The 27924-nt window shown below is 40.7% G+C and overlaps 1 protein-coding gene and 1 long non-coding RNA gene across 2 annotated transcripts in view; one reads left to right on the top strand and one right to left on the bottom strand.

Annotated features, from left to right (window-relative positions):
• The window catches only part of LOC144824102 (uncharacterized), a 367849-nt gene that overhangs the window by 43214 nt on the left and 296711 nt on the right, over positions 1-27924 (top strand). The gene's annotated exons all lie outside the window — the stretch shown is intronic.
• ABHD2 (abhydrolase domain containing 2, acylglycerol lipase) overlaps positions 12303-27924 on the bottom strand; it is a 420974-nt gene continuing 405352 nt past the window's right edge. Inside the window, exon 10 of the mRNA XM_078683196.1 lies at positions 12303-20850. Within this exon, the coding sequence (XP_078539322.1) occupies positions 20654-20850 (197 nt within the window). The 3' untranslated portion in view covers positions 12303-20653. The remainder of the gene's footprint in view (positions 20851-27924) is intronic.

Raw genomic sequence — 27924 nt, 5'->3', positions numbered from 1 at the left:
TGGACCCTGTCAATTGAAAGCACCCCTGATTTTGACGACAGGTTGTAACGAAAATCTGCTTGGTTTAGACTTGTTAAAACGCCTGTACGCGACATTGTACTGTTCTCCAGCAGGAGTACAGCTTACGTTGGGTAAAAGAATAATCTCTCCGATGTACTTGTCGACGGATGCGCTCCCACCAGAGCTGCGTTCACTCCCTGATACTCTTTGGGCGACTGGTCCTAATGATGTAGGTCTATTGGAAATTCCACCTTATGTAGTAACTTTGAAAGCAAATGTCAAACTTCCACGAATTCCACAATACAGAATCTCTAGTGAAGGTGAGCGTGCGCTCCTACTGATAGTGCATGATCTGATTGAGAAAGACGTTATAGAAGAAACTAGAGGTAATGTCTGTAATAGTCCTGTACTGCCTATTTTGAAACGAACTGACCCTACAAAACCTCCAGTATATAGGTTTGTAATTGATCTTAGAGAGGTTAATAAAATTGTGATTCCACAGTTTCCTGTGGTTCCAGACATTACTGCATTGTTAACGTTGATTCCTGCTACAGCAGCATGGTTTTCGGTTGTCGACTTGAAAAATGCCTTTTTCAGCATTCCGATAGCCGAAGAAAGCAGAGATATCTTCGGTTTCTCTCTAGGAGGACGAAGCTTCAGGTTTAAACGCGCTCCACAAGGCTATTGTGAAAGCCCATCCATTTACAGTCAAGCATTAAAAAGCCAGTTAGATTCCTTCGTACTTCCTCCTGGTTCTGCTTTAATACAATATGTTGATGATCTTCTAGTGGCTGCTGATGACAAGGAAACTTGCAAAACAGCTACGATTTCTTTATTGCATCATTTGTCAAATTTGAATCACAAGGTGTCACCTTCAAAAATGCAATACTGCTGCCAAGAAGTGACCTACCTAGGTCATCTCTTGTCAAAGGAGGGAAGGAAGTTGACCCCAGAGAGAATAAAAGCAATTACACAGATGAATGTTCCTAGCACGCAGAGAGAAGTACGTGCCTTTTTAGGTATTACCTCATATTGTAGGCAATGGATCCCAAATTTTTCTCTTTTAGCAAAACCATTGGTAGCCTTGACTGGGAAAGGTGTTCCGAGTCCGGTACCATGGTCTGCTGAATGTCAGCAGAGTTTTTCTGAGTTACGAAATGCACTGTGTTCAGCACCTGTATTGGGTACACCCGACTACAGTAAGCCATTCACGCTCTATGTCCACGAGAGAGAAGGTTGTGCATTGAGTGTTTTGACGCAGAAATTTGGTGATAAACAACGCCCTTGTGCGTATTTTTCATCAACGTTAGACCCGGTAGCCAGAGCATTGCCTAGTTGCTTGAGAGCTACAGCCGCAGCTGCAGCCTCCATTCGACAATCTGCTGGTTTAGTAATGAACAACATGCTAGTGGTTATGGTTCCTCATGCTGTGGATACACTCATGAACCGAACCAAGACGCAGCACCTTACCAGTGCTAGATTATCAGGTTATGAACTGACACTGTTAGCTAGTCACATTCAGATCAAAAGATGCAGTGTATTGAATCCAGCAACATTGTTGCCGACTAGCCAAGAGTCGAGTGATTCCGAACCACACGACTGTTATTTCAAAACTGAGGAAGAAACAAAAGGACGAATTGATCTAAAAGACACTCCGTTATCAGATCCAGATGGCACGTTGTATGTTGACGGGTCTTGCTTCAAATTAGAGAATGGTGATGTGACTGCTGCTTATGCAGTAATGACTTTGAGTACGATTGTGGAGACTGCAAGAGTGAGCCAGAATTCTGCCCAGGCTGCAGAATTGATCGCGCTAACAAGAGCGTGCGTTTTAGCTAAGGGAAAGAGAGTGAATGTGTTCACAGATAGCCAGTACGCGTTCGGCGTGGCCCATAGTTTTGGCCGTTTGTGGAAAGAGAGAGGTTTCATTACGTCCCATGGGACTAAGATTCAACATGGCCAGCTAGTTAATGACTTGTTGGAATCTCTAACCTTGCCGACTGAAGTTGCGATTGTGAAATGCAGTGCTCATAAAGCAATCACGGATGATGTTGGTCGTGGGAATGCTTTAGCCGATGAGACTGCAAAACAGACAGCTAGAAATATGATGAGTAGAATGTATGTTGCAACGTCTGCAAGATGGATTTCTGAGTCTGGAATGTGTGAAGACACAGTGGAAAGCGTGAAAGAAATTCAGAAAGAGGCGACTGAGGAGGAAAAACTTGCATGGAGAGAGAGCACGGGTAAATTGGACTCGAGTGGGTGTTGGATTGACTTGTCGGAACAACAGCGTTGGATGTTGCCTGATGCGTATGTGCTTGCAGTAGTAACGATGGCACATGGAACAGCACACATCAGTTCAAAAGGGATTTGTAAGATGTTGGCTCCGGTCTGGAAGAATGATGGGATTAGTAAGTGTGCAGAGAGAGTGGTGAGAAATTGTATGGTATGCTTGATGCATAATCCTGGCAAGGGAATCCCCACACCTGCAGGTCATTTCGCTCCTCCTTCCTGCCCCTTCGAAGTGATCCAGCTAGACTTCATTCACATGGATCGTTGTAATAATCTGAAATACGTCCTAGTGGTAGTTTGTGCTTTCTCCAGATGGATCGAAGCATACCCGCTAAAGGACAATACTGCCTTATCCACTGCCAAAATTCTTCTTAAAGAATACTTCCCCAGATACGGAATGCCACGGATTGTATGGTCAGATAACGGAAGTGAGTTCGTAGGGAAAGTTATGCAGAGTGTGTGTGCCGGCCTAGGGATTAGACAGAAGTTTCATAGTGCGAATCATCCCCAGTCCGCGGGTTTAGTCGAGGGTTACAATGGCACCCTTAAACTGAAACTTGCTAAGATACAAGCATCCACGGGTTTGTCCTGGCCAGACGCATTGCCTTTGGCTTTGCTATCAACAAGAGCAACTGTACATTCTAGAGTAGGGCTTAGTCCTTATGAAATAGTTTTTGGTCGTCCTGCAAATGTTTGGGGGGTACCTAGACCAAAAGAATTCAAACAGCTGGAATACCCAATGTTAATTGATTACCTTTTCGACTTGACTGCTAAATTGAGTCTTATTCACCAACAGGTTTTCGATGCATTGCCAAAGCCACCGGAGAGTCCAGGCCATCAGCTGAAACCGGGTGACCAGGTGGTCATTAGAAATTTTGCAAGAACGAAAAATCTTCAACCCAGATTCATTGGCCCTTTCCAAGTCCTACTAGCAACGAGAACTGCTATTCGTGTGGCCGGAAGGAAGAACTGGATCCATACGACACATGTCAAACGTGTGCCTCTGCCACTTCCTTACGACAACTGGGTAAAGAAAGGAATCGGTGCCTCTGAAACGGAACAAGTCCCCAGGTTCATACCTTTCAGCGATGCAGAACTGATCACGGATTCACCAAATTCTGACTCTCCTCCTGAAACTGCTCTTTTGAACCCTGAACATTTGTCATCCACACCCAACGAACATTTGCCATCTGCACCAAAAGAACATTTGTCATCTGAAAACGTGAACATTGCAACGTCAGCTGAAAATACATTGTTTCCAGATCAGACAGCTCCTGCAAAACTGAGATACAACTTGCGACCTCGCAATATGGACAAATAAAGCAGGAAACTGCCTATTTTCAGATTTGAATTTTCTATACATTGCCTCCAGCCAGGAAGTTTGCTAATACTTTGTATTGTTTCTTTTTGTTTTAAAATTGCCTTGCCGTCTGGGTAGCCGTAGGGTCGTGGCTGTGTGCCTAGTTGAATCTGCGGGGGTCAGACACAAGGTCGATCTTTCTGTTAGTTCTGGGAACTCCCAGGGCTGATAGAGGCATTTTCATCTACGTACACATCATCAGTGGTCGCGAACGGTCGTAGAAGATGGAGCTTCCTGAGCTGCAACGAGAAAATGTAATTTATGTTCGCAGAAATAGACTGTACAGAATACTTCACAGCAAATGCTTTCTAATGCAATGTGCAGTTACATTTTTAATTGTTTTGATAACGTTGGTGGGTGGAATCGTCTTTGGTGTACATTTGATTTTTATGCCAGTAACTACAGTACCTCCCCTTGATCCTACTACTTCTACGGTTTCTTCTATGCATTCTTTTCACTCATTTCCTGAACACGAACAAGCTCGACGCTCAGAATTTATTAACAATACATTTGTACAGCTCTTGCATCAACACCAACTGGTAGTTAATACTACAGACTGCTGGGTGTGTGGGTTGATACCTCACACTATGGATAAAGGCATTCCCTATCTAGTCTTGCCTTTTAGCTACAATGGATCATTTCAGGCCTTTCAGACCATTTTTTCATATGCCCTTGAGACCTATCTTCCGCGTCCACCACGGTCCACTAAATACAACTCAGCCAACAAAGCTTTAGTCCAGGGAATTATTGACATGATTAAAGACGTCAATAATACTCCATCTTACCCTAGAGATGAATTACGGGTGTATTTGAGTTGGAACTCTACCGAGTATCGCCTTAGTTTGGGAGAAAGCAAGCGTAAAAGCTCCACTTCAGTTTGGGTCGTGCCTCACCGAGGTCAGGTCTGTTTGCAAGGAAATGGGAGAAATCTGAGAGCTCAGCTAGGGAGGAGTGAGTGCGTTGAGACTTACGTATTTCCGTCTAACTCCTCCCCTGCCTTCCTTACTGCTAGGGGTACTTACTTCATCTGTCAGGACAGAGCATATACATGGCTGCCTGCTGACTTCTCAGGTTCATGTTATATTGCTCGATTGTTACCTCCGACATACACTGCTTCTTCAGATTATCACAAGACCAGAGTAGCAAGAGGTGTCTTCAGCAAGGAAGATACCGCTGGTCAGGAAGCTGGAGACTTCTTCAAAGGTTTCCTTCCGTTTTGGGGGCCTATGGCCAATAGTAGAAATCTACGTCAACTAACACGGGTAGTTGAATCTACTATTACAGAAACTGCTGGTGCCCTTAGTAACTTAACAGCTGAGCTTCAGGCGGATCGTCTCATGACGTTGCAGAACCGAATGGTTCTAGACGTAATACTTGCAGATCGAGGTGGGGTATGCAGAATGATCCAATCGAGCTGCTGTGTCTTTATTCCAAATAATGCTCCAACAGTCTATGAAGCGATCTCTAAGCTACACAAGATTTCCGACTCCATACACGTAGACAAGGGAAACTGGTCCTTCATGGAGTGGTTTTGGACTCTGGTATTAGCGTGGGGATGGAAGGTTCTGATGGTCATTGGTGCCATCCTAGTATTTCTGTTCTCGTGCTGCCTTATCATCCAATGTGGTCCCGCTTTGTGTAGTCTCTGTGCTGCAACCTGTTTCAGAAAACCACCTGCATTTGGAGAAAAGGTACGAGACAAGATGATGGTGCAACAACATGTCACTGACCTAATGAGCATAGAATTAGACTCTGACTCTGACATAGACTGAGTAATTGCCTATGTAAGGGCAAAAGGAGGGTCTGAGGTTCCGTGACGATTTTACTCGTGTTTGTAACATTGTCGTAAATACATATTTTTGGTATCAGTGAACCGCAAATGATCCATTTAGTATATCCTGGTGTTTTCGCTATGCTACGAGCAAGAGCACTCCAGTTACAAACACATTTCTGTTCTACCCGTGGCATCCATCTTAGAACACGGAAGCCATTTTGTATTCCTTGCCCTCACATAGTCAATGGACACGCAATGACCTCTTTTCATTAAAGGACACGTAGGCTTTAACCGGCGATTCACCTTGCTAGTGACACGTGCACCTTAGGCCAGCAACGCTGTAGCAGCATGACTCGGCAAGAACTGCCTCCCCAGCCTGAGGCCAGTCCTGCTATACTGGTTCTTGTGTTCGTTGGCCTGATCATGATTAGGCGGCCGAAACTGGTAACCGTGCCCATTTACGACCCACAAACATCTCTTATCCTGTCTTTCTATCTTCTACACCTGGCTCTGCTCCTTTCCTTCTGGGCCTTTATTAGGGGGAGGTAACGAAATTTACGATGAGGCGGTCCGGGTCTTGAATGAGAAATTGACATGGGATTATGATGGAATAGTGGGAACCCCTCATTCGTAATGTTTTGACATCAGATACTGTTGACGATTCCTGTGCAACGCCAAATATTTATTGTTTAAGACACGAATGTTTAGAACTGTGGTAACATGTAAAGAATTTGCCCCGAGCAGAATATTTAGTATATAAGGAACAACCCTCTTTGTACAAATTGAACAGGCTCCTAGATACTGCCCATGTGTAGTTTCTGTGACTTCTGTGTCCCTGCAGTAATAAACCTTTGGTCTTTGACGCCACCATCGAGAAGCCCGTGTTTCTGTTTGTTTGTGCACCGAGACAGGTTGAACTCCGGGGTCTTCGGGTGTTGTCCCTGACACCTCTGGACGGAACCAAAAAGTCCAGAACTCCAATTCAAAGGCTCATGGGGTATAAACTCTTTTTAGAAAAAGTATGTGCTCTACCTAATTATACGTTTTTTCATGTGGCACTAAACAAAGTACTTTAACAATGCAAATTAGCATAAGCTGCATTTATCACTTCAGACGCGCATTTTGCGGTCCTTTGACATAGAGGGCGCGTTTTATGTTCAGTGTATGTCGGTCTCTGTATTGTCTTTTTTCCGCCAGCAGTACACATCACCAGCATATCATCACGGATAGTGATAAAGAAAAAATATCACAATATATCACTTTCTTTACAGGTCACCACCTATTGTGATGGATGATGTATGTGTTATGCTTTTAACGCTATGTTTTTCTTCCAGATTTCGTCATTTAGTATACCTATTGGGGTATTGTATAGTGTGCATGTTTAATTGGCATGTGCACCACGTTGTTTTGACTACATGTATGTGCACTTTTTGTTTTACATTTTCCTTCTATTCTATTTTGAGTGTAGCAGGGATCCTTTTCATCCTCATGAAGAAGCCAGGGGAGGGCTTTGAAACATTTTGCCATCTGAGAGACTGCTCATCATAGCAAAGTACCTCCAATTCTATCCCCATTTTCAACAATACCAGCTCAAAGAAACATAAAAGTTTTTTCCCCCCACAGAGCCAGGTATTTTTTAATTTATAATCACTCTTTCACTCACACCTGACCCTTCCACACACATTCCTACACCACACATTGCTTTGTTATTTCAATCAGTGCTCCCGCATAGTCCCGCATAGTCGTAGGTTGTAGTACGCCCTGCCCCGCAGCGGGCGGGAAGTCCCCTATTATGAAGCATGACACCAAGGGCCCTTTTGGTGGGTGAGGGGTATTTAAACAAAGCTGTGTGTTTTTCCACCATTGTAGGAAACACATTTAGTCTTGGAGACCACGATCATACATCTACTAAAGGGTGGATTCTTTTGTTTCTTACATGTTGTTTACATACCTAGAGAATTTGCTTCAATTGGCTGTCCAATTCTTGCTGAAGTTGATCCATCTGGAGCCTGCAACCTATGAATGATTACTCACCTGAGATTTGTACTGCCTACATTTGACAATGTTTGGCGGAGAAAACCCTTCCCACGGACCAAAGCTTTATCAGTCTTTCTGCTGAGGAACTGAAATTGTGTTCAATGTTATGAGGAAGACTGGTCGGTATTCGGTGTTAGTTCTAGTCTGTGAGTTATGCAGGCGGTTGATGAAACCTGTGCCTCTTCCCTTGATGAAGGGTTAGTGAGCGAGTCATTGAAGACACACCTGGTGACCCAGTTATCTGAGAAAGGCAGCACCTGGCAATATGCACTTTATAAATGTCTGAGGAGCTGACTTGAGGCCAAATCTTGGTGCCTTGAATTGGTAGTGCTGTTCCACCATGGCAAAGCAAAAGGTTTTTCTGTGCTTCCAGTGTATTGTGCAAATTGTCATCAACATGTTTCCCCAACAAAATGATTCCATCAAATGGCATATCCAGTATCTCAACCTGGACTTTTGGACAGAAAGATATAGGTCACAGCCATCCTTGTCATCTCAATACTGCTACTCCTGCTAAATGCTGAAAGCCTGTATTTGAAAAGAACAATTGCAGCATCAATGATGGCAGCTGAAGTTATCGTAGATTCTTTGACTATAGCTTTTGCGACCTTTCTCTTATCTGGTATGAGGTAAATCAAGGGTAAAATGTAATGACGCAGTTGGTGATCATAATGGCCTAAAATTGCTAAGGAGCTTGTGCCCTTGATTGATGTTGCTGCTAAGGAACCGACTCCAGAGCCTAAAATATCAATTAGCCTGCCATTTCTATCAGGAAGTGCTGACAAAGGCTTGATTGGGTTCTTAGATCTGCACTGTGCAACAGACAGGATAACAGAGTCTGGCTTGGGATGGGCCAATAGGTCATGTCAGGGTTGAGTCTGGAACCCTGTATTTTTTTTCTAACGGAGGTTCCACTGCTAACATTGCAGCTGGTGATCTATCACTTTTAGGCCTTCTAACCAGAAAAAAATCCAGGATAGTTATTGACAAACAGTTTTATATGGCTGCTCCTTGAAGTCATGTAGGAAACACAGTCTTTCTACTGAGGTTTTTGGAAGATTCCATTTCTTAGTTGCTCCCTCCATTAACACATTTAAATGTGTTAAGTCATCAGGAGGGGAATCTGCCTGGATGGGCAATTTTCAACCTTTCTATGGTATGAGACAATCATTCCTCTCTTCATTGCTCCCATCATCTGGCAGTTAGCCCGTTTTCTCCAAATCAGAGTCTACTTATTCTGAAGAATCCTTGGTTCCCATATGTGGGCAGGACTCATTTTGGTGGGACTGGTTTTGGAGACTGATCATTACTACTAAGAAGGGGGACCCCATAAAAGATATATATGGGCAGGTAGGCAGGGTAACAACAATACACTAACAGCAAAAAACTACCTGTCCCAATAAATGTAACCCAGGCCCCAACTGGGGGTCCTTAAGTAAACTCGCTGTCAACAGTGCAATATAGTTACAAGGAAAATCAGTCACACCACATGATACAAAAATACAAAATTTATTTTGTTTTTGATAAATATTTCAAAGGAAAATTTTGTTAACATGATACATTTAAAAAAAACATTATACAAAATAAATCAAACTGTATCTTCCCAAACTCCTCTCTCAAGCTACACATTCATTCCTTCAAATTTATCACCACTCCCCACTCAACTTCAAATCTCAATCATTCACTCGTCGCAATCTTACAAACACACATGATAAATCAACGCCACAAGATGGTTCTGAGACCGAGTAATACGACTCATCACGGCAAAGGGGTTATGGGTAGATGTCAACACGGCTACCCCTTCGCAGAAAAACGCCAACGTGCGTTTCGGTGTGTGGCCACGGTCGGGGCTACACCACCTTCAGGGTGAAAAACAAAGATAGAGAGAGGGTGTGGGACACCCAAGTCCTGAAATATGAATAAAACCAGATATAAGAACACATGCTTCCAAACATGGTGATTGATTTTTCCTTTTAGGAAAGACACATTGGAATAGCTCATGGATAACAGTATAAATTAAATATGCTCTTGGACAGCCATTCAGATAATCCATCAAAGTTTCGGTAACTGAAAACACTGGAAATGTGCAAGCATCATGGTTCATGCAGCACCCATATAGTATGGGACTATCTCACACATACATTCTCAAAATATATTATAGATAGTGTCTACACTTACATTCAACAAGGTGACAGAGCAAGGACATGATAGATTCCAAGATTAGGGGTTGAAACACTGAACTATTAAGTACACAAAGAAGTGAAAGCACAATATCAATCCGTGATTAAAGAAAAATAAAAGCAAACCACATTTAGTGCCATCACCAGGTCCTTAGATAAAACCAAGAAATGAAACATAAGGATAAAGGGCCTAATGGGATATAATTTCTGAACTACACCTACCGAAGGGCAGGAAAGTAGAGATTCAAACGCCTGGAGGGTGTAACATGGGGGGCACTAGGCGATGTGCCTCGCTAGGTCCCGGGAGATCTCACTCTATTTGAAAGAACCGGGAAGAGAGTTTTGAGATAGGATGCCTTAGGAAACTCAGGGAAGACTAAAGAAGAAACAGAAAGAGGAGAAAGACAAGACAGCCAGGGATACACAAAACAAAGATAATGTAAAAATGAGGGAGGGGAAAGAAAAGAGGTAAAGGGAAAGAAAACGATGGGGGGGGGAATGTAGAAGGGACGAAAAAGGAGACACAGGGAGGGAGGCGGAGGAAAACGGAGGTAGGAAGAAAAACGAAAAAACGGAGAAAAAGAAAAAAGGGAGAAAAACGGAGAAACAAAAGAGGAGGGACAAAAGAAAAAGAGAAACAAAGAAAGAAACGGGTAAGAAAAGGGCAAAAGAAGAAACAAAAGGAGAAAAAAGACTGATCAGTCAGAGGTGAATGAGGCAGAGGAGGAGTAGGAGTTGATGGAGGTGGATTAGGAGTTGATGGTGGTGACGAAGGCAGGGAGTACACAGGTGGCCCTGGCAGCGGTTGAGGGAACAGTCTTTGAAAGGTATCTATCTGTTGTAAGGCTATCAAAAACACAATAGGTACCTGAAAACCTCAGGGTCCGTATAGCCACAAAGAGGTACATAGGGCTGAGGGTGATCAGCCACGAATATCTGTAGCTGGCAGTCATACTCCTAATAAAGATAGTGGTCATCTTCTGGTGTCTCCTTCAATTCCTGGGATGTAACAGACATTCAACTGCCTAGGGCTCTAAGCTGTCTCAGACGTCCTGGTTACAGAGATAACCTACCAATTCAGAATCCTGAATCTGTTGGGAAGGTGACTTGAATTGACAAAAAAATGGCTGGAGTAGAAAAATACTGTTGTTGTAGAGGTCTTCAATGAGGTAGTCCTCAATGGAGTCATCATGTACAAGGGGCGTCGTGATAACCTTGGTGTCGTAAATGATAATGTTGCTGATGACGATCTTGAAGTCAAAGGCGCTGAAGTTGAAGAGGGCCAGGTTTTGGACGGTGATCATGGAAGGTATTGCCACAAACTGTGATATTGAGAGTGTTATCTTCGACGATGAGGATCTCGCTGGGCTATGGTGCTTTTTTTCTTTGCCATCGACGACAATGACATGGAAGTCGTTGGTGGAGGCTCGAGCTCACTGAGGATATCCAAGGATGTGAATTTTCACACAAAGCTGGTGTTCATCCTGCCTAGAGTGTTTTTTCTGAAGAAACTCCTCTTTTTCTGGGATGACGTGGCTGCAGGCACTTTATGATGCAAATTCAGCAGTTAGAAGTCTACATGTTTCTGCTTTGCAAGCATCTTCACGACAGCGCCTGATTCAGCACCTTTCACGGAATCATCCCAATAAGCAGGCATCCCCCCTTAGAATGGTATTTTTTTCTTTTCCAGGACATAGTGCCAACCCCCTCTCTCCATCATTGGGAGTTTTTGAAGGGAAGGTACTGTAAATGTCTCAGTGTAAAGGCTTGTGAAATGGATGAAGGCAGTATATACATGGGTGATCAGTACAGAGTTTCTTCTGACCACAGGTAGAGGAAGATTTCCATAGAGATTTTAATCCCAATCAGTCATGATGACAGTTGGGGACATTGGACAGGGCTCCCTGGTCCAGAAAAAAGGAACTCGCAGGAACCTACCACAAAAACTCAGGTGCCCTGAAAGCTGAAGATGGGGCTGGAGAAGCTCCAGGACTTAGCCGAAAATATCTAGGTAGGGTCAGTGAAAGCGTAGAGCAGACCTTTTCACAGGGACTACCTCACACACTATGTATTGTAGAAATCCGAACTACTGTGGCCTCTAGGGGGAGATTGGGAGCTAGTTAAGTACTTCCACCTCACTGGCTGAAGTTGGGGTTGCTTTAAATTAGGTGGATGAGCTACTAAAACACTCTTGTTGTGGTGTGTTACTATTTAAACAGATCGTTTACAGCTATTTAAGATTACTTGTGATTCCCAGCCAGACGACGGGAAATTAGTCAATATGATAGATCCATTACTGGAGAAGTTATGCATCTGAGAATGTGCTTTAGTGTGCATTCTTGCAGCTGGAATGAGGTGCCATACACCAGCACATGGAAATAATTTATGGTTCTATGTGCCCAGCTCCAAATTAAATTCAGGGAAGAAAGGCAGCATATTTTTGGCTAAAAATCATTCCAATAGTGACCAACACTAGGGGTTGCTGAGAGTTGTATCCCGTGTGACGCTACAGCTCTGAGCACTAAGGTAGGCCTATGACTCAGAGAGATCCTGGTGTAAAAAGGGTATTTAGGCAAACAATACATTCACACCAAAACACACTTTTTGGCAGATTTTCGAATGAATTTAATGTAATGCAAAAATCACACCTCACAATGACTGAAATTATTTCATCATTTTATTCTTTAAAGAAATTCAGTCCAATTGAATCAGAGTTAACAAAATTATATTTTTGTTTGTGGTCATCAGGACACCACAAAACATACAAAACGACAAAAATCAAATGCACACAACACTTTAACAAGTAAACATAAGCATATCTAGAAAAATTGCATTGGTAGTTGCAAATCTCAATCTCCAGATCTGCCAGGTCCTATGGATTTCTCCGATACAAACTGGCACTGTTAGAGGTCTCAGTACACAACATAGTTTTCAGGGCAACATTTAAATTCAAAGGAACCAGGAATGTGGATTGGAAAACAATGGTAATCCCTATAGAAGTTAAACTGTCAATGTCCCCAACTGTGCCATCGAAAGAAGCACCACTGATGCATAATGCATGTATGTCTTCAAACAAGGCTAACACACAGACCTCTAACTCAATGCTCAATGTCTTGATAAGGCAGCTGCAGTGAAAGAAATCTGATAGTAGACATGTATTACCATTTTCTTGCTCTCTTTGCAGCTGCAAATCTGCAAGAACTATCATTCATAAGGAATTGTTTCATAGTGTTAATGGAAAATGTATTTTTAAAGAAATTAAAATTACCTCAATAAGCGAATGATAAAACTGAATGGAAAATAGAAGATATAATTAAAAGATACATTCAGATAGCCTGGGATCTATTGGGTTACAAAAACAGATCCACATCGTGGTTTTACCAACATCACAACATTCAAACAAACACACACAGTTAGCACCTGGACAGAAGATAGTTCTGTGTATTTATGGCTTAGTAATTTACAACACCCCGGTTTCGATTGTGAAAATATATTGTCAGGATGATCCAATAGCTGTGCATAAAGTAAAGTTCTGGACCGTTAACGAAAGTGTGTGGCTATAAGCAACTACTTAAGCAGAGATATACAACAGTCAATACAGGACCAGCAACTAGAAATAAAGTCCAGGTGAGATAAACAAATGTTAAGGGGCTAGGATCCTTCTGGAACTCGTCAAGACTTAAAGCCATGTTCAGGCACACAGCACACTTCACTATGTGAAGAAAACAATTTTCTTTAGTCGGACAGCCTAAGTAAGGAAAAGATTACCTGCCGTCCTACATACAGTGAAATGAAAACATTTAACATACATCACACCACTCAGAATTGGAATAAGATTTTAGGACACATTTTCATTAAAACAACAATGCGCTCCTTGTTCAGATGGTCATTTGGTCAAAATTCTTTCTGTCACAAGTCAGACTAAAGTGAGGTGCATAGTGAAAGGAAACCATTTATAGCATTCCAATATCTGATGCTGCAAACTTTGTGCAGATGGAGTTTAAAATTGCCAGCAAGAAAGATTGGTTATTGGGGTCATGGTGTTTTTTTCCTTGGTCTCAACCTCACCCGAGAGAAACCATGAAGTATCTTTCAGCATTAAAACACCTGGTCATTGATTTTAAGAGAATTAGTTGTCCTTGGTTTCATCAGACAAAAAGTGTGCGACTTCTATACTAAAAGGAAACAAGTTTGATGTTAAGTTAGCATGGTAAGGCATTTTGTTTGAAGACACCATTTCCTGCTCAGAACTGAGATCTACCAGTAATGCCCTTGTTCTTCTATGGACATCTGAGAGCACTAGAATGGATGTATTTATATTAAAAATGAGAATGGAAAGACCTCCAGCTTACAAACAAAAATGTTTCTGTCTAAAGTGCTGCGCAATTGCCACCTGGCGTGCAGGGTTGTAAACTGACAGTCAAGTTAGCATTTAATCAAACCTATGCCATAACCAAAAGGAAGGAGTAGAGCTGTGTGATTACCATCTACGTGGGCAAGTTATTCGATCCAAAGTTCTTCCAGATTTTCAAGGCCATGGCAATTACTTTTTACAGAGCAATATTAATAACGTACGAACAGTCAGAAAAATCCTAATGGTGTTACACCGTCACTCAGTTATTTTAGGTTTCTTTTGTAGTAGACTGTTCTACACTATGCCTCACTTGCTGAAACCCCTGAATTCCTCCTCCCTGTGAGGTCATCACTGGATAATGGTTCAAAAGATTTTGCAGTTAGTCTAACTGTTTATGAGTCAGTTTTAGGGTGAAAACAAAATTAAAGCCATACTGATTCCTTATGTGTGCCATTAAAGGATACACCTATTATGGGGTAGCAACATATATGGCATGAAATAATATTGCCACAAGCTAGCATTATTTCATGCCACATATATTGCTATCCCCAAAAAGGGGCGAATAGTTAAAAAACTACAGAATTGTAAAAAAAAAAAAAGTTATCGGACTGTTAAAAGAGTTTTACCACAGAAATCACCAGAAATGTGCTTACAAAGGTTAGCAGTGTCTCACTGTGTCCCATTAATAGATAAGCTCCAAAGAAAAATGGCAGTATCAATTACCCTAAGAAAGGCATTTATAGGATTATGCTGCTAATGAAAAAGTAAAGAAATACATTCCTGAAAATTAATTTGCACCCTAACCACTCAGCAGATAATCCATTAAAATTGGGGCAAACTAAATTAGTCACTAATAGGCTATCCATCACAGGGGTAGGCTTTCCCTAATATGTGTAAGGAGTGCTTGTAGACTGCAAAGGAGCTGTACTAAGATCGCCAAATGGCAGGAAAGCTTCCATTTTTTTATGCCCTATATAATTTATATTGACGAGTCTGCATACTAACCAAACTATTTGATGGTCTCCTTGGAATTAAACTGATCATGCCTCAATTGATATATATTCTATAACACGTCTAAGAGAATGACCAGAACTTCCAACTTCATTAACAAAAATGATGGTAGTTATTACAATATATCCTCAATTCCAATAAATTCGATCCTTATGCTTTTAAAACTTGAGTTATAGAGGAAATGCTGCAACTTATATTACTGCCACAATATGCCCTTAGGAGTTAGTAATGATTTGATGACTTCCAGAAATTATCACTGAAAACCAATTCCAACCTAAATAAACATTGAAAATACACCATAACATAACATAAATGTTATGACTTGGACAATCCGTTAGCGCCAATATTAGGTCTGAAGTTACTTTGGATCTCACACAGGTATGCAAGGCGGAATGCCAATACAATATAATTTAAGTCTCTGCAAGGCACCAACGCACATTATAAATAAATAAAACATTTTTTTTTAAATCACACGCTAACAACTATGCCTTAAAATTGGCATTTTCACTCTAACTACATAACCTGTTCCTGTGTGTGTCTAGAACAAAGTAAGCAGAGGTGGCAGCAGGTTATGGTCTTAACAATGACTGCTTAAGATTTTAAAATGAAATAACCTGTCTTGCACAAGAATTCCCAAGTGGTGGGAAAATGACATGGTCTATTGGAAGAACCTTTTCTCATGTTGAACTTTTCACAAATGTAAGAAATAGACGGTCTGAAAATTGATCGTGCTAGAGCGTTAAGAAGAGATAATAGGCCAATATGCCTCCGTATCTTTACATACCTATTGCTTAATAAATCCTGATGAGAATAACCTGTCACATGGGTAACCAAAACATTGAAAGCAGATGGGGCAAAGAGTGGATTGTTGACAAATTCATGAAAAGTGTGTATGATAACATATCTATATTATTCAAACACATTTATATCCACTCATTTTCCACAGCACCACAGACTGAATAAATGGGACCACTGAACTGGTCAAGCAAACATAGTACAAAAAGGCAGAAGCTCAGACATCAATTCAATCAATGGGAGTTCATGGCATTATATGCCACTTGCGTCAAACTAAATGTGAGCTTGCCTAATTTATTCTCACAGATGTCTAAGGACAGCAGCTGCCAATTCACTCATAACTACAGTTTATGGGCATATGGCAATATGGAAGACAACATCAAAATGCAAGCCAAAGCCACAGATTGCATTCTGCAGAGAAGCACAAACTAGAAAATCATCTTCCCAGATTGTGTTTTATGCTTAGTATTGACATTTTTTGGTGCCATGACTTCTCAGGTGTGGATAGGTTGGGGCCACAGAAAAGATGAAAACCAGGATCCTGGCAGAAGAAAAAGTTGCAGTTATTAAACATTTTACCGTTTAGTGAAGGATTTGGAAATTACTTAGAAGAATGATCTGATATCAAGCCCAGACATCACTATTGTCTAAGTGAGCGAATATCTATATTCATACACTTGTCAAATAATCTTTTTTGCAGTGCGTAAACTGCTTGAAAATCTAATGATTATTAACAACAATAATCTAATGAAGTACATACCCAAATGATGGAAATAGTACACTGTCTGTAAATCAGAAAAGGAAGTTTTTCAGCAATTGTACTGGAAATATAAACAATTGTGAATGCATTTTAAGCACAATACGACTAAAATGAAAATACAGACAAGAGCAAAACTGTTCCCACAAGATCTGCATTGTAAAGACCCTTATGTGCTCAGCAGAAATTCAGTATGGCACACCCAACCATTAAATCTACCACCATTGCCTTTTTAAAGCTCTTCCATTTTTGAATATTCAAGTTAGTTTGAGTCTTCTGGCCAATGTGTTCAAATTTTGTAAATCCTGGGTTTAATAAAAAAAAATACACATTGCCCCAAGCAGTTCATAATCTAACGAACTTACAAAAAAATATGACGTCTTACACATGCTGATCCTAAAGACTCAAACCACCAAGAGGCCATGTATCAATGAATCCTACTAGCAGCTACCCTTGAAACTGAAGCATTCAATTTAATACAATTTAAAACATCTTCTCCGGATAGTTGACTCTGGTGGGCTCGAAAGCGCATCGGTGCATGCTAGAAGTGCTATTCCAGAGTCCTAAACGAAATGTCAGACAACCCCCCACACAAGGCTAGTTTTTCTTAGAACTTAATTTGGTGTAACATGTTGCTGGAGGAAAACATTACAGGAACTTAACCATGAAGCTACTTTACCTTAAGCAACACATTATTGAAAAAACTAACAGTATTATCCCTTAGGTGCATCTGCTGCAGACAGGAGTACATAAGCAAAAGAAAGGTATAACCGATATAAACTGCTTTGCTTAAGTATGAAAGATAAAGGGAATTGACATGGGTATTTCAATTTCGAAATGTTTTAGCCACTGTGTATTTTATTGTTCCTTTATTTAGGGGATTGAATACCTGCATGTTGATCAATTTAGTGGAATACTGTTTTCGTAAATTTAAACATGAAAACGTTACTCAATAAAAGGATTTCACATCCACGAACGATTTCGGCTTTGAGAACGGAAACAGAGTAGGTCTTGCTAACCGTGAGAGCAAATAACTATATGCTATCTTTGCCATACAATGAATAGGAACAACATGGCCAAAGTGCAATTCCCTTAATTGGGCAAAGCCAATCGAAAGCTGGCATGGGACAGATTTTTAACCTTCTCACATTTGCTGCATCTGTTTGGAGACTGCTGAACTGCGGCAAATAAATCCCTACATCTTAATCAAAATATACGCCAGATTGTTAACGGGAGACTTAATGGAGAAGATTGCAGAGAAGAAAGGTAGTAACGAGGTCTACAGATTTAGGAGACTGTGTATTTAACTTTTGTTCGCCTGTTAAAAATGTTAACAACAATACAAGTATTGGAAAAAAAAGCAGAAATCTAACAATGTACAAAAGTTGGGGCGTGGATATTGCCAACTTAAAGGAAAATGTAAACTGAAAGTGTCTGTAACTTTAAAAGTAAAGAACCAAATGCTTACGTTTATTATTTTGGTAGCATCACCTTTTTAAAAATGTCACCAGCTAAGGAAACACACTCAGTCTAATTTATATGCTCAACATCATAAAAGCCCCAAATCATACTTGCATAGTGATTTGTATAGACCCTCTTTTTACCCAATGAGAAATGATGACACCACAAATGACCACCAAAGACATGTGAAAATGCAAAATGTGCATGCCTCGAATTTCACTCTGCATCACCCAAGACTGATCAGAAGTTTAAGGTTTTCGGAGCCCATGACCTCAAATGTGACTCTTGGTCCAGGGTACAGTAGAACACCAAGTAACATACAAGGAGACGAGAAAGCAAAATGCCAACAGACATATGAAAAGTAAAGGTTTGCAGTCAGCAAATTGTAATGTGCACTCATCTCACGGTGAGCAGTGTTCTTTGTAAGAGCGCTCATTCTGAAAGCCCAGGTTAGTATTACTTACTGCTTGATGTTGATCCACACAAATTATTTCAAATTTGGTGGGACACTTTCCAATTATTTTATGTAGCGATGTATTAACTATGATGTATGTAAGAATAGATGAAAGCAGGCACACACCCACAAACATACACATGGCAGACACAATAACACCCAAGCTATCAATTTGGTTTACATTCAAGGAGTGTAAGTGCTGGACACGACGAGGGTGTAAAATGAATAACAACGGGAAACTGCAGCCCCTCACTTTTTGATATTAGCCTTGGTGAGGTTTAAACACCATTCGTAAAATTCTTTGTGTACATTCCTGGTCAGCATCATCTTGAGTTTCTGGCTTTGATGCGTCATTTAAAAAGAGGTCTTCATAGGAAGTAAGGCGTTAAAGTGAGGCCACCCACATTTTGTAGCCCTGATCATGCATCTATGGTATCTTGTGAACTGTTGGGCGACATTTTAAATGTTGAAAAAAATTCTCCTTGGGGAAGTTGTCCTCATGTTCCATTAATATTTTAAATAAATGTGCGCCTGGAACTCTTTTGCGCACTCAAGTCAGAAATCAGATTTTTCTAAAGAACATAAGTGCATGTCCATTAGATACGCTGTTGTTAATTATACACAAGCCAAACTTGACGGCATAAGGCAAGACGGAAGGAGCTCAAGATACCTGATATGGTAAAAACCTACCAGTGGGATGCACGTTAGATACAATAGTTGATTATTGCTTCTTTCCCAAATGTTCACTCATATGTGGCACAGGCCATTTTTAATATTAATTATATAAACCAGAAAAGCTAAAATATTAACTTTGTGGCCAAAATTCAAATAAAGTGCTAATTATAAGAGGAGCGTGTGAGCAGAATAACCGTTTACAATAGTGTAGTACTACGGGAAATGGCTGGATTATACTTTAAGCAAGCTAAATTTGACCGTCAAGTTATACTCTATTACTATATTTATGCCACGCTATATTCTGTTATACTTACTAACTGTTTTACTGTTAGTATTATCTCATGTGATTGTCAACAACTGTGAACATAATATTCTTTCTTGAAAATATTGTAGACTATACGAAAGAAACGTTAAATCTGAATGGCTAGACTCGTTCAAAAGTTATATCTGTGAACGCTACAGGAGCCGGAGGACGGCGGAAGGTGACAAGTTATAAGTGCCAAAATCAACTTCTATATTGCACCTCCATTCGAAGATACTAAATGTTTGGTTTTTCAAATTCTAAACACCTCTTTCCTCAGTCAGAATAGACACATTTGTCACGGATGCATCATTATCCGGTAGAAGAGAAAACATTTGGACAAAGAACAACTCCTTACATTAAATGGAAAAATGAAATCTATCATAAATTAAAGAGGACACATGGGGAGGGGCGACCACCCCTTGGGACGATACATTTTAAAATGCACAGTGCAGGAGTACTGTAGGAGCTCACCAACAACATTCAAGAACGTGGCTTAAAAAGTGCTACCCTGTAGGAAGAGCTCTGCTCGCATATTCCATCATACAACTTACTAAAGTTATTTAACTCTGGTAACTACCTTTGACAAACATTTCAAAAGACATCACAATCATGAAGTATGCTTTTGCTATAAGGCGCAAAAGGTTTAGTGCAATGGTATAATGAGAATAAACTTTACAGCACAGAACCATTTTACTTCTCTGCAGTTCCATCTAACCAATTGTGGGTACTAATTCTGATGAATACATTCGAAACTGCTGGTGTCATATAGGTTGTTCAAAACTATAAAGCGATGGATTTTAGAAGGGACTGCAGTTTATGTACCCCAGCAACCTCACAGAAACAACCAAGAGGTACGTCACGTTACAAGCTGATTACAACTCAGAAAATGCCCTACTACTTAGTAATATAACTCTGCACAAAATAGTTCACTTCTGCTTTGTTTTGTATGCAATTCAACTGCCAGATGAACTAGAAATGCTCCGTTCTCAAGAAGGCTCGAGCAGCAAGGAGAGCCACTACTTGCGCTTCTGATGTAGTTCACAGTGGAAACATGGCCTCTTCCCTGTACTTCCACTACAGGAAAATTTGGTCAAACCCAGAATGTGAATGCAGAGAAAGGCTGAGAGTCAAACAGCAGGCAGAGAAAAACGATCTGTGCCTTGAAAGAAGAACCTGTGGAGTTTTTAGATAGTCTTTGGTCATTCATATTCTGCCTCTGAGGACTCCACATCTGCACACTGCGATTTGTTTCGTTCCCATTGGCAAATGGCATTGGCATACTGCACTATAAGCTTGTCCATCCAGGTCAAGGGCTCAGGAAAGAGGACTGCCCCTTCAAAAAATCCAAGGTGGCCACCGTGAAGGGGTAGGACCACCATGACGTTATCCTTCTTTTCTGGAAAACACAAAAACAAGAGAAAGATTTTAAAAGCCCTATTGGTAAAGATCAATTCATAGGCAAAAAGAGACAAAAAGATGCTAGTAGTGGATAAAAGCAAAGTTAGTGTGTCTGGGGCAAAGGGTGCTGAGCATAACCTTCATGCTGCCAAACGGGTAGTCGAGAGGTGTATTTTACAATATCGTGTATCTGATACAAGTGCTCTACCCAGAGCACTGCCATAACCTCACTACTCAACAGTTTCAATATATAAACAGGCAACTCTTTCTTCTTACACCCAAACAGGTCTACCAATTAGTAATGGCCATTTATTTATTTATAAAGTTTTATATAGTGCAAACATGACCCACGAGGGTATCGGAGCGCTTTACAATATATAGTTATTAAACATTAGATGATTGGGGTACATACATTCGATATTCGTCATTCAATACAAAAGAGGTAGACAGTGGTATATGGATAGCATAGATGACTAGTAGTCATCATTGAATTATAGTCTTAGGATGTAACTTTGTTCATTAGAAGCATTTTTACTTCTTTTTTGAAGGAGGTAAAGGAAGAGATTCTGGTACATCTGGAGGTAGGGAGTTCCAAATCTTCGGTGTGATCCCTGAGAATGCTCTGCAACCAGTTATGTTTTTGTGGAAGGATTGTGGTTTCAGTAGTGAACTCGCACTTCGGGATTGTCTGCATCCTCCAGACCGCTCTAGCTTTCACCCCTGCATCCATCTCTTCTCCCTAAAAATCCAATTCTCCCACGCTCGGCTTCAACTTGGCCCAAACTGTAAAAGTGCAACCCTAAACAGTCCTACAGCAGTATAACCATTCCCCTCATGATGTATTGGCTTGCCTTATCACGGAAGGCTCCATATGGTACATAACTTAAGACTAGTGGGGAAACCACTGGTATACGAAACGCACAGCGAAATCTAAAGTATCGCAATGAAATTACACGTAAACGTACTTATTGAACAAATAAAGGCTTCACATTAAAACCAGATTGATTCAACTTGTGTATTCATTTATATTGTCATGAATTGCATGAAACAATTAACAAGCTGGAGAGTGTTTCCTATATTGCAACAATTTTTTTCCACGATAACGCTGTTGAGAACAATATAAAATATAACAGTCAATTTGAAGTAATGTCAATCATAAATACATTGCATTAATTACACAACCAAATGATAGATGAAAAAGCCCAATGCATTTCGGGTAGATCCCTTCCTCAGGGGCACTGTAGGAAGAAAACAATAGAAAAAAGGCAACAACAAAAACAATGTATCCGAAATTCGTATATACAAATAGTGAACAATATCATGATATTTACAAGATGCATGCTCGTTCAATGTCCAGCAAGTGAGAAACGCTATTAAATATTGACGCCTTATGTATTATCTAAAGGTCAAGGAAAAAAAGATTTTTTTAAAAACGAGTGCATTCAGAAAAGCTGCCACCAGATGTGTATACTGTAGAGGAATTGTGAAGTTCCGTGCATTTATGTATCATGTCAATGGCTTTATACTGTCATCTACTACCTATCCAAAATACACTCACTGCGTTTTCGGTTGTGTGTGGATCACAGGAATTTTCAAGGAAATGATCCATCGCTTCACTCTGTGTATGCATAAAGGTGAAAATGATTAATAATCCAATCCACCAAGCTCACAAGACCTATAACACTAGTAATTATAACTAAATAAACTACCATCAGATTAGCACTTACAGAAACGAAGTGCAGCTGTGGGGACCTACGTTCGTTGATGTATCCAAAGGTTGCTGTCTGCCCAGATGAAGAACTGTAACCGACTTACTAACCAACCTACAATGACAATAGAGCTACCTTCAATGAAGCATCGCGTTGTAAAAAACCCACCAAATCTTCATTACGTTACAATAATGTTGTAACAACAAAAACTCACCATGTAAGAACACTTGACAAGAAAAGCGGTATATTGAGGTCCAATCGAAGAACAAAGCAGAATCACCTCATTTAGTGAATGATCTGAAAAAAACGAGTAAAACCTTGAACATATGCCTGTATGCACTGTAAAATAGCGTTGGCTAGCGTATCGTGTTTCTGCACCAAATGTTAGAAATAATGTGAGTGCTCACCGCATTGTCGGTTAAAATGTCCATGTTGAACTTCCTAGAAATGACAAAACGAGCGCTGCAGGCGCCTACAATCTCGTAACCCAGTGGCTGTTGTATTTATGTCCAATCAGAAGGATAGTAATCCAATGGGTGTTCTTACAATCTGCAATGAAGGCGAAAAAACCTTAGGTGTATGCCTACAATCGCAAAGTTACACCGAGAACTTTCACAACACATAACATGGACAAACGCACAAGAACGAATGTATGCTCACCTCCTTTGCAGAAACAGTGTCAACCTTGGTCATTCAACTTCCCCAAAAATTTGAAAGAGATGCGAATGCTACAGGTGTCCGTGAACTAATAAACGAGTGTGGCTGCGATAAACGCAGAAATAGGACTGGCGGGTTCCGCCATGATGAAATGGTGAGAAATGATGAAAGAATCTCGACTCTGAGATACCAAAGTGAACATTCCGTGGGTAACCTATTATATGAGCATCCGAAGATGTGTGAATGCAACTACACTGTTTGCGCACTCGACAAGTTAATGAATGTGCCAAGTGAAGAAAAAGACTCCGTGTGATACACGATTGTAACACACCTGTAAAACGTGGCCGTATAAAAACGTGGCCGTATAAACGGCCGAGATAAGAAGTTGGCTCACTGTGTGTGCTAAACACGTAAATGGTGTGCCCAGTCAAATAAGAGTCAAACTCCGCGTGTAGCTGAACTAACACCAACGAGAAACCGGCAGCCATGTTGGAATGTTAAAAAGGTCGTACAGTCCTAACTAGTGATAGTAATGTCTCACTGTGTCCGCGCTCGACCGTTGGATGCTGTTCCCAAAGATAACAAAAGTACCACCACATGAAACCCGCTGCCACCCAGTGTTCATGGAAAAGACACGCAGGCAGTGTCGGAAATGCTTAATAAGGTATAAGAGTGAAGCCAGATAATAGTGTAAGGTAGTGCAAAGGGGGTCAAATAGATATACTGAGAAGCAGGTAAGCGGGAAAAGAATTAGGGATGTGTACGTGAATCAAAGAGTAAAAAACATACAAGTGTAATGAATGTTTTGACCAGAAGATAATTAAATTTACAAAACTGCTGATGAAAAAACAATCACAAGAAACATTGTAGTTCAATCCTATCATTGAGCCCGCCAGGTACCAAGGTTTGCAGATACTTAATCCACCAAGCTTCTCTTTGTGCAAGTAATGTAGTGTGGTTCTGGTCGGCCCTCAATTTCAAGGACTCCAGAATAGTGAATCTCAATTGCGCATTGGTATGCTGATGTTCTAACCAATGTGAAGAAAAATATGATTTGGTTGACTTAGTGCGGAACGTACTTTTGTGTTCGGTAATGCGTATTTTTATGTTTCTTGAGGTTTTACCTACATATAATAGTCTACAGGGGCATTTTATCGCATAAATTACATTAGAATTGCAATCCCCGCTATATCTTAGTGTAATTGCCTTTCCTGAGTGAGGATGATGTATCACGTTACCAGTTAACACATTATTGCAATGCACACAATTGAAGCATTTGTGCATTCCGTGAAAGCATTGTTCAGTTTCCATTTTAGTTGCCTAAATCTCCTTAATGTTTTTACTGCGAGTGTACGCAAACAGAGGTTCCTCATCAAATAGACCTTTGAAATCAGGTTCCTGTCTCAGTAATTCCCATCTTGATTTTATGATGCGTTTAATAGCATGTGATCTGATGGAATATTTAGAGACAAAGACATGACGCTTGGACTGTGTCTTGATCTTGGGAATAAGTAGAGACTCACGTTCTTTTGCTTGTGTTTTGTTCAATGCTTCTGCCAAAATCTTAGGAGGATAACCTCGTTCACTGAATTTGACTTGCTGTTTTTGTAGGTCCTCTAATAAAGCAGTGTCGTTGGAAGTTATCCGTTTGCCTCTCAGCATTTGAGAGTATGGTAAATTTCTGATTAATGACGGAGGGTGAAAACTGGAGTGCATTAAAAGGTTGTTTCTATCTGTAGGCTTCGTCAAGACAGACGTTTCTAGCGTATGCTGTTGTTTGCTGATCAAAACGTCTAAATAGTTAATGCTTTGTTGACTGATGGTATGCGTAAATTTGATACGTTCATGTTTGCTATCCAGATCACAAATGGCCTGTTCCAGTGAGTCTCTTGAATTGTTCCATATAAGGAAAATGTGATCTATGAATCTCACATAGAATACCAAATGCTTGTTCCAGATCTCTTGGCTGTAGATGTTGTCGAATTCAAATTGTGCCTTGAACGTGTTGGCGTAGGCCGAAGCCCCCGAAAAACCCATGGAGGTTCCGCTTACCTGCAAATAAAATTCTTCTTGCCATTTCAGATAGCTGTGTTGGAGACAGAAAATCAATAACTCCAATAGTAAAACTTTGTTCACCGCTAGTTCTGGCAATTGTAATAAGGCACATTCACAGGCGTCAACTCCCTCTTTTAATGGAATAGATGTGTACAATGATGTAACATCAATAGTGCACATCAACCAATATGGATTGCAATCATTTTGTACCTGTTGCGTCTTTAACATAGCTGCGCCATGTTTGAACAAATTTTTGAAGAAAATGGTCAATATGTTGTCCTGCTGGTGCGAAGATTGACTCACAGCCGGATACTATTGGCCAAAACGGAGGATCAGTAAGGCTTTTATGCACCTTCGGGAGCATATATAGTTTAGGCCTTCTTGGGTATTGTACCGTCACGAAATTGCGTAATGATCCAGACCATTTGTTCTGCTTTGTCAAGTATTTGGTTAAGTGTATCCACGAATCTCATAGTTGGATCCTCATCCAATTTCATGTATGTAGTGGTGTCTGCTAGATGTTCAATGACTTTGTTGACGTAGAAGCTTGTGTCCATAATGAGCAGGGCACCGCCCTTATCTGCTGTCTGAAAAGTTATTTGTTCATCAGTACTCAATTTACGTAAAATGTCCATCTCATCTCTTCTCAAGTTGACTGAAACCTGAGGACGTAAATTCAATTTAGCGAGGTCATGTCATACCAGTGACTCAAAGGTATCTAGAATTTTATGTGATACCGGAGGCATGAATGTACTTTTGGGTTTAAAAGCTCTCAGTTCAAGATCTTCTGGATCAAGTTCAGGTGCAGGTGTTTCTAAAGTCGGTACCACGTTTGTAAAAAAGTGTTTCAATCTCAGATTTCTCAAAAAGTGGAAAGTAAATACTTCTACTTTGTTTGTATGGTAGACCGGTACAAACGAAGTTGCTTTATTGAGCACGAGTTCTTGTTGGTTAGTTAGTTGTTTGGTGGAGATGTTAATTACAAGGGTTTGCCCTTGCTTCTCAAACTCCATGCCTCTGCTTCCCGTTTCTTCGCTTCCTTTTCTTTGGCTTACTTCTCTTTGTCTTTTGCCCCTCCTTGTTTTTTTTATCTCTGGAGGTCTGCCTCCTCCCTGGCCTCTCTCTAAAAAAGGAGGCGCAGCAGAAGATGATGCCGACTGGATAGATGTGCTTGCTCCATTTTTTGTGCCTGCTGTTGTCGACTCTTGTTCAACCACCACTGGACGTCTTGAAGGGTCCAAATCGGTGTCCGATACTATTGATTCCTGAGATGATGATGTTGGTTTCTGATAGGGACGACGTTTAGCATACACCTCAGCCCAGGTGTAAACCTCGTTCAATTTGTAATCAATAGTATCCCTGCGGAATTTGTCATTTTTTCTCCTGAATATCCTTCCCGTAAGTATCCAATTTCGTATTGAGATCCTCTAGCGTTGTTTTCCAAAATTCAGCATCACAGCGACTAGATAAATCAGACTTGATGATATGTATCTCTTGCTCCAATTCCTTGATCGTTTTAGAAAGTTCTTCTACAAGAAGGAGGATTAAATCTAGAGAACATTTATTAAGTACTGCTTGCCATTTCTCCATAAATCTTTTGTTGTATTGAAATTTGTAAAGTTGTGGTTTTATTGGTAAGCGTAACCCTCGTGGTATTCGTTGAACCTTGTGGTACTGTATCAATGTTGAGGCATGTAATCGCTGGCTAAGTGCTCTCGCATCCCTAATTCTTTTCTATTTTCGCTCTCTGTTTGGGTGTATACTTCACAGTATATCTATTTGACCCCCTTTGCACTACCTTACACTACTATCTGGCTTCACTCTTATACCTTATTAAGCATTTCCGACACTGCCTGCGTGTCGTTTCCATGACCACTGGGTGGCAGCTGGTTTCATGTGGTGGTACTTTTGTTATCTTTGGTAACAGCATCCAACGGTCGAGGGCGGACACAGTGAGACATTACTATCACTAGTTAGGACTGTACGACCTTTTCAACATTCCAACATGGCTGCCAGTTTCTCGTTGATGTTAGTTCAGCTACACGCGGAGTTTGACTCGTATTTGACTGGGCGCACCATTTACGCGTTTAGCACACACAGTGAGCCAACTTCTTATCTCGGCCGTTTATACGGCCACGTTTTACAGGTGTGTTACAATCGTGTATCTCACGGAGTCTTTTTCTTCACTTGGCACATTCATTAACTTGTCGAGTGCGCATTCAGTGTAGTTGCATTCACACATCTTCGGATGCTCATATAATAGGTTACCCACGGAATGTTCACTGTGGTATCTCAGAGTCGAGATTCTTTCATCATTTCTCACCATTTCATCATGGCGGAACCCGCCAGTCCTATTTCTGCGTTTATCGCAACCACACTCGTTTATTAGTTCACGGACACCTGTAGCGTTCGCATCTCTCAAATTTTTGGGGAAGTTGAATGACCAAGGTTGACACAGTTTCTGCAAAGGAGGTGAGCATACATTCGTTCTTGTGCGTTTGTCCATGTTATGTGTTGTGAAAGTTCTCGGTGTAACTTTGCGATTGTAGGCATACACCTAAGGTTTTTTCGCCTTCATTGCAGATTGTAAGAACACCCATTGGATTACTATCCTTCTGATTGGACATAAATACAACAGCCACTGGGTTACG

This window comes from Lissotriton helveticus, chromosome 3_1 (assembly GCF_964261635.1).
Source record: "Lissotriton helveticus chromosome 3_1, aLisHel1.1, whole genome shotgun sequence".
Classification (NCBI taxonomy): domain Eukaryota; kingdom Metazoa; phylum Chordata; class Amphibia; order Caudata; family Salamandridae; genus Lissotriton; species Lissotriton helveticus.
Note: the sequence above shows the minus strand (reverse complement) of the source record. Positions and strands in the feature narration are given on the sequence as shown.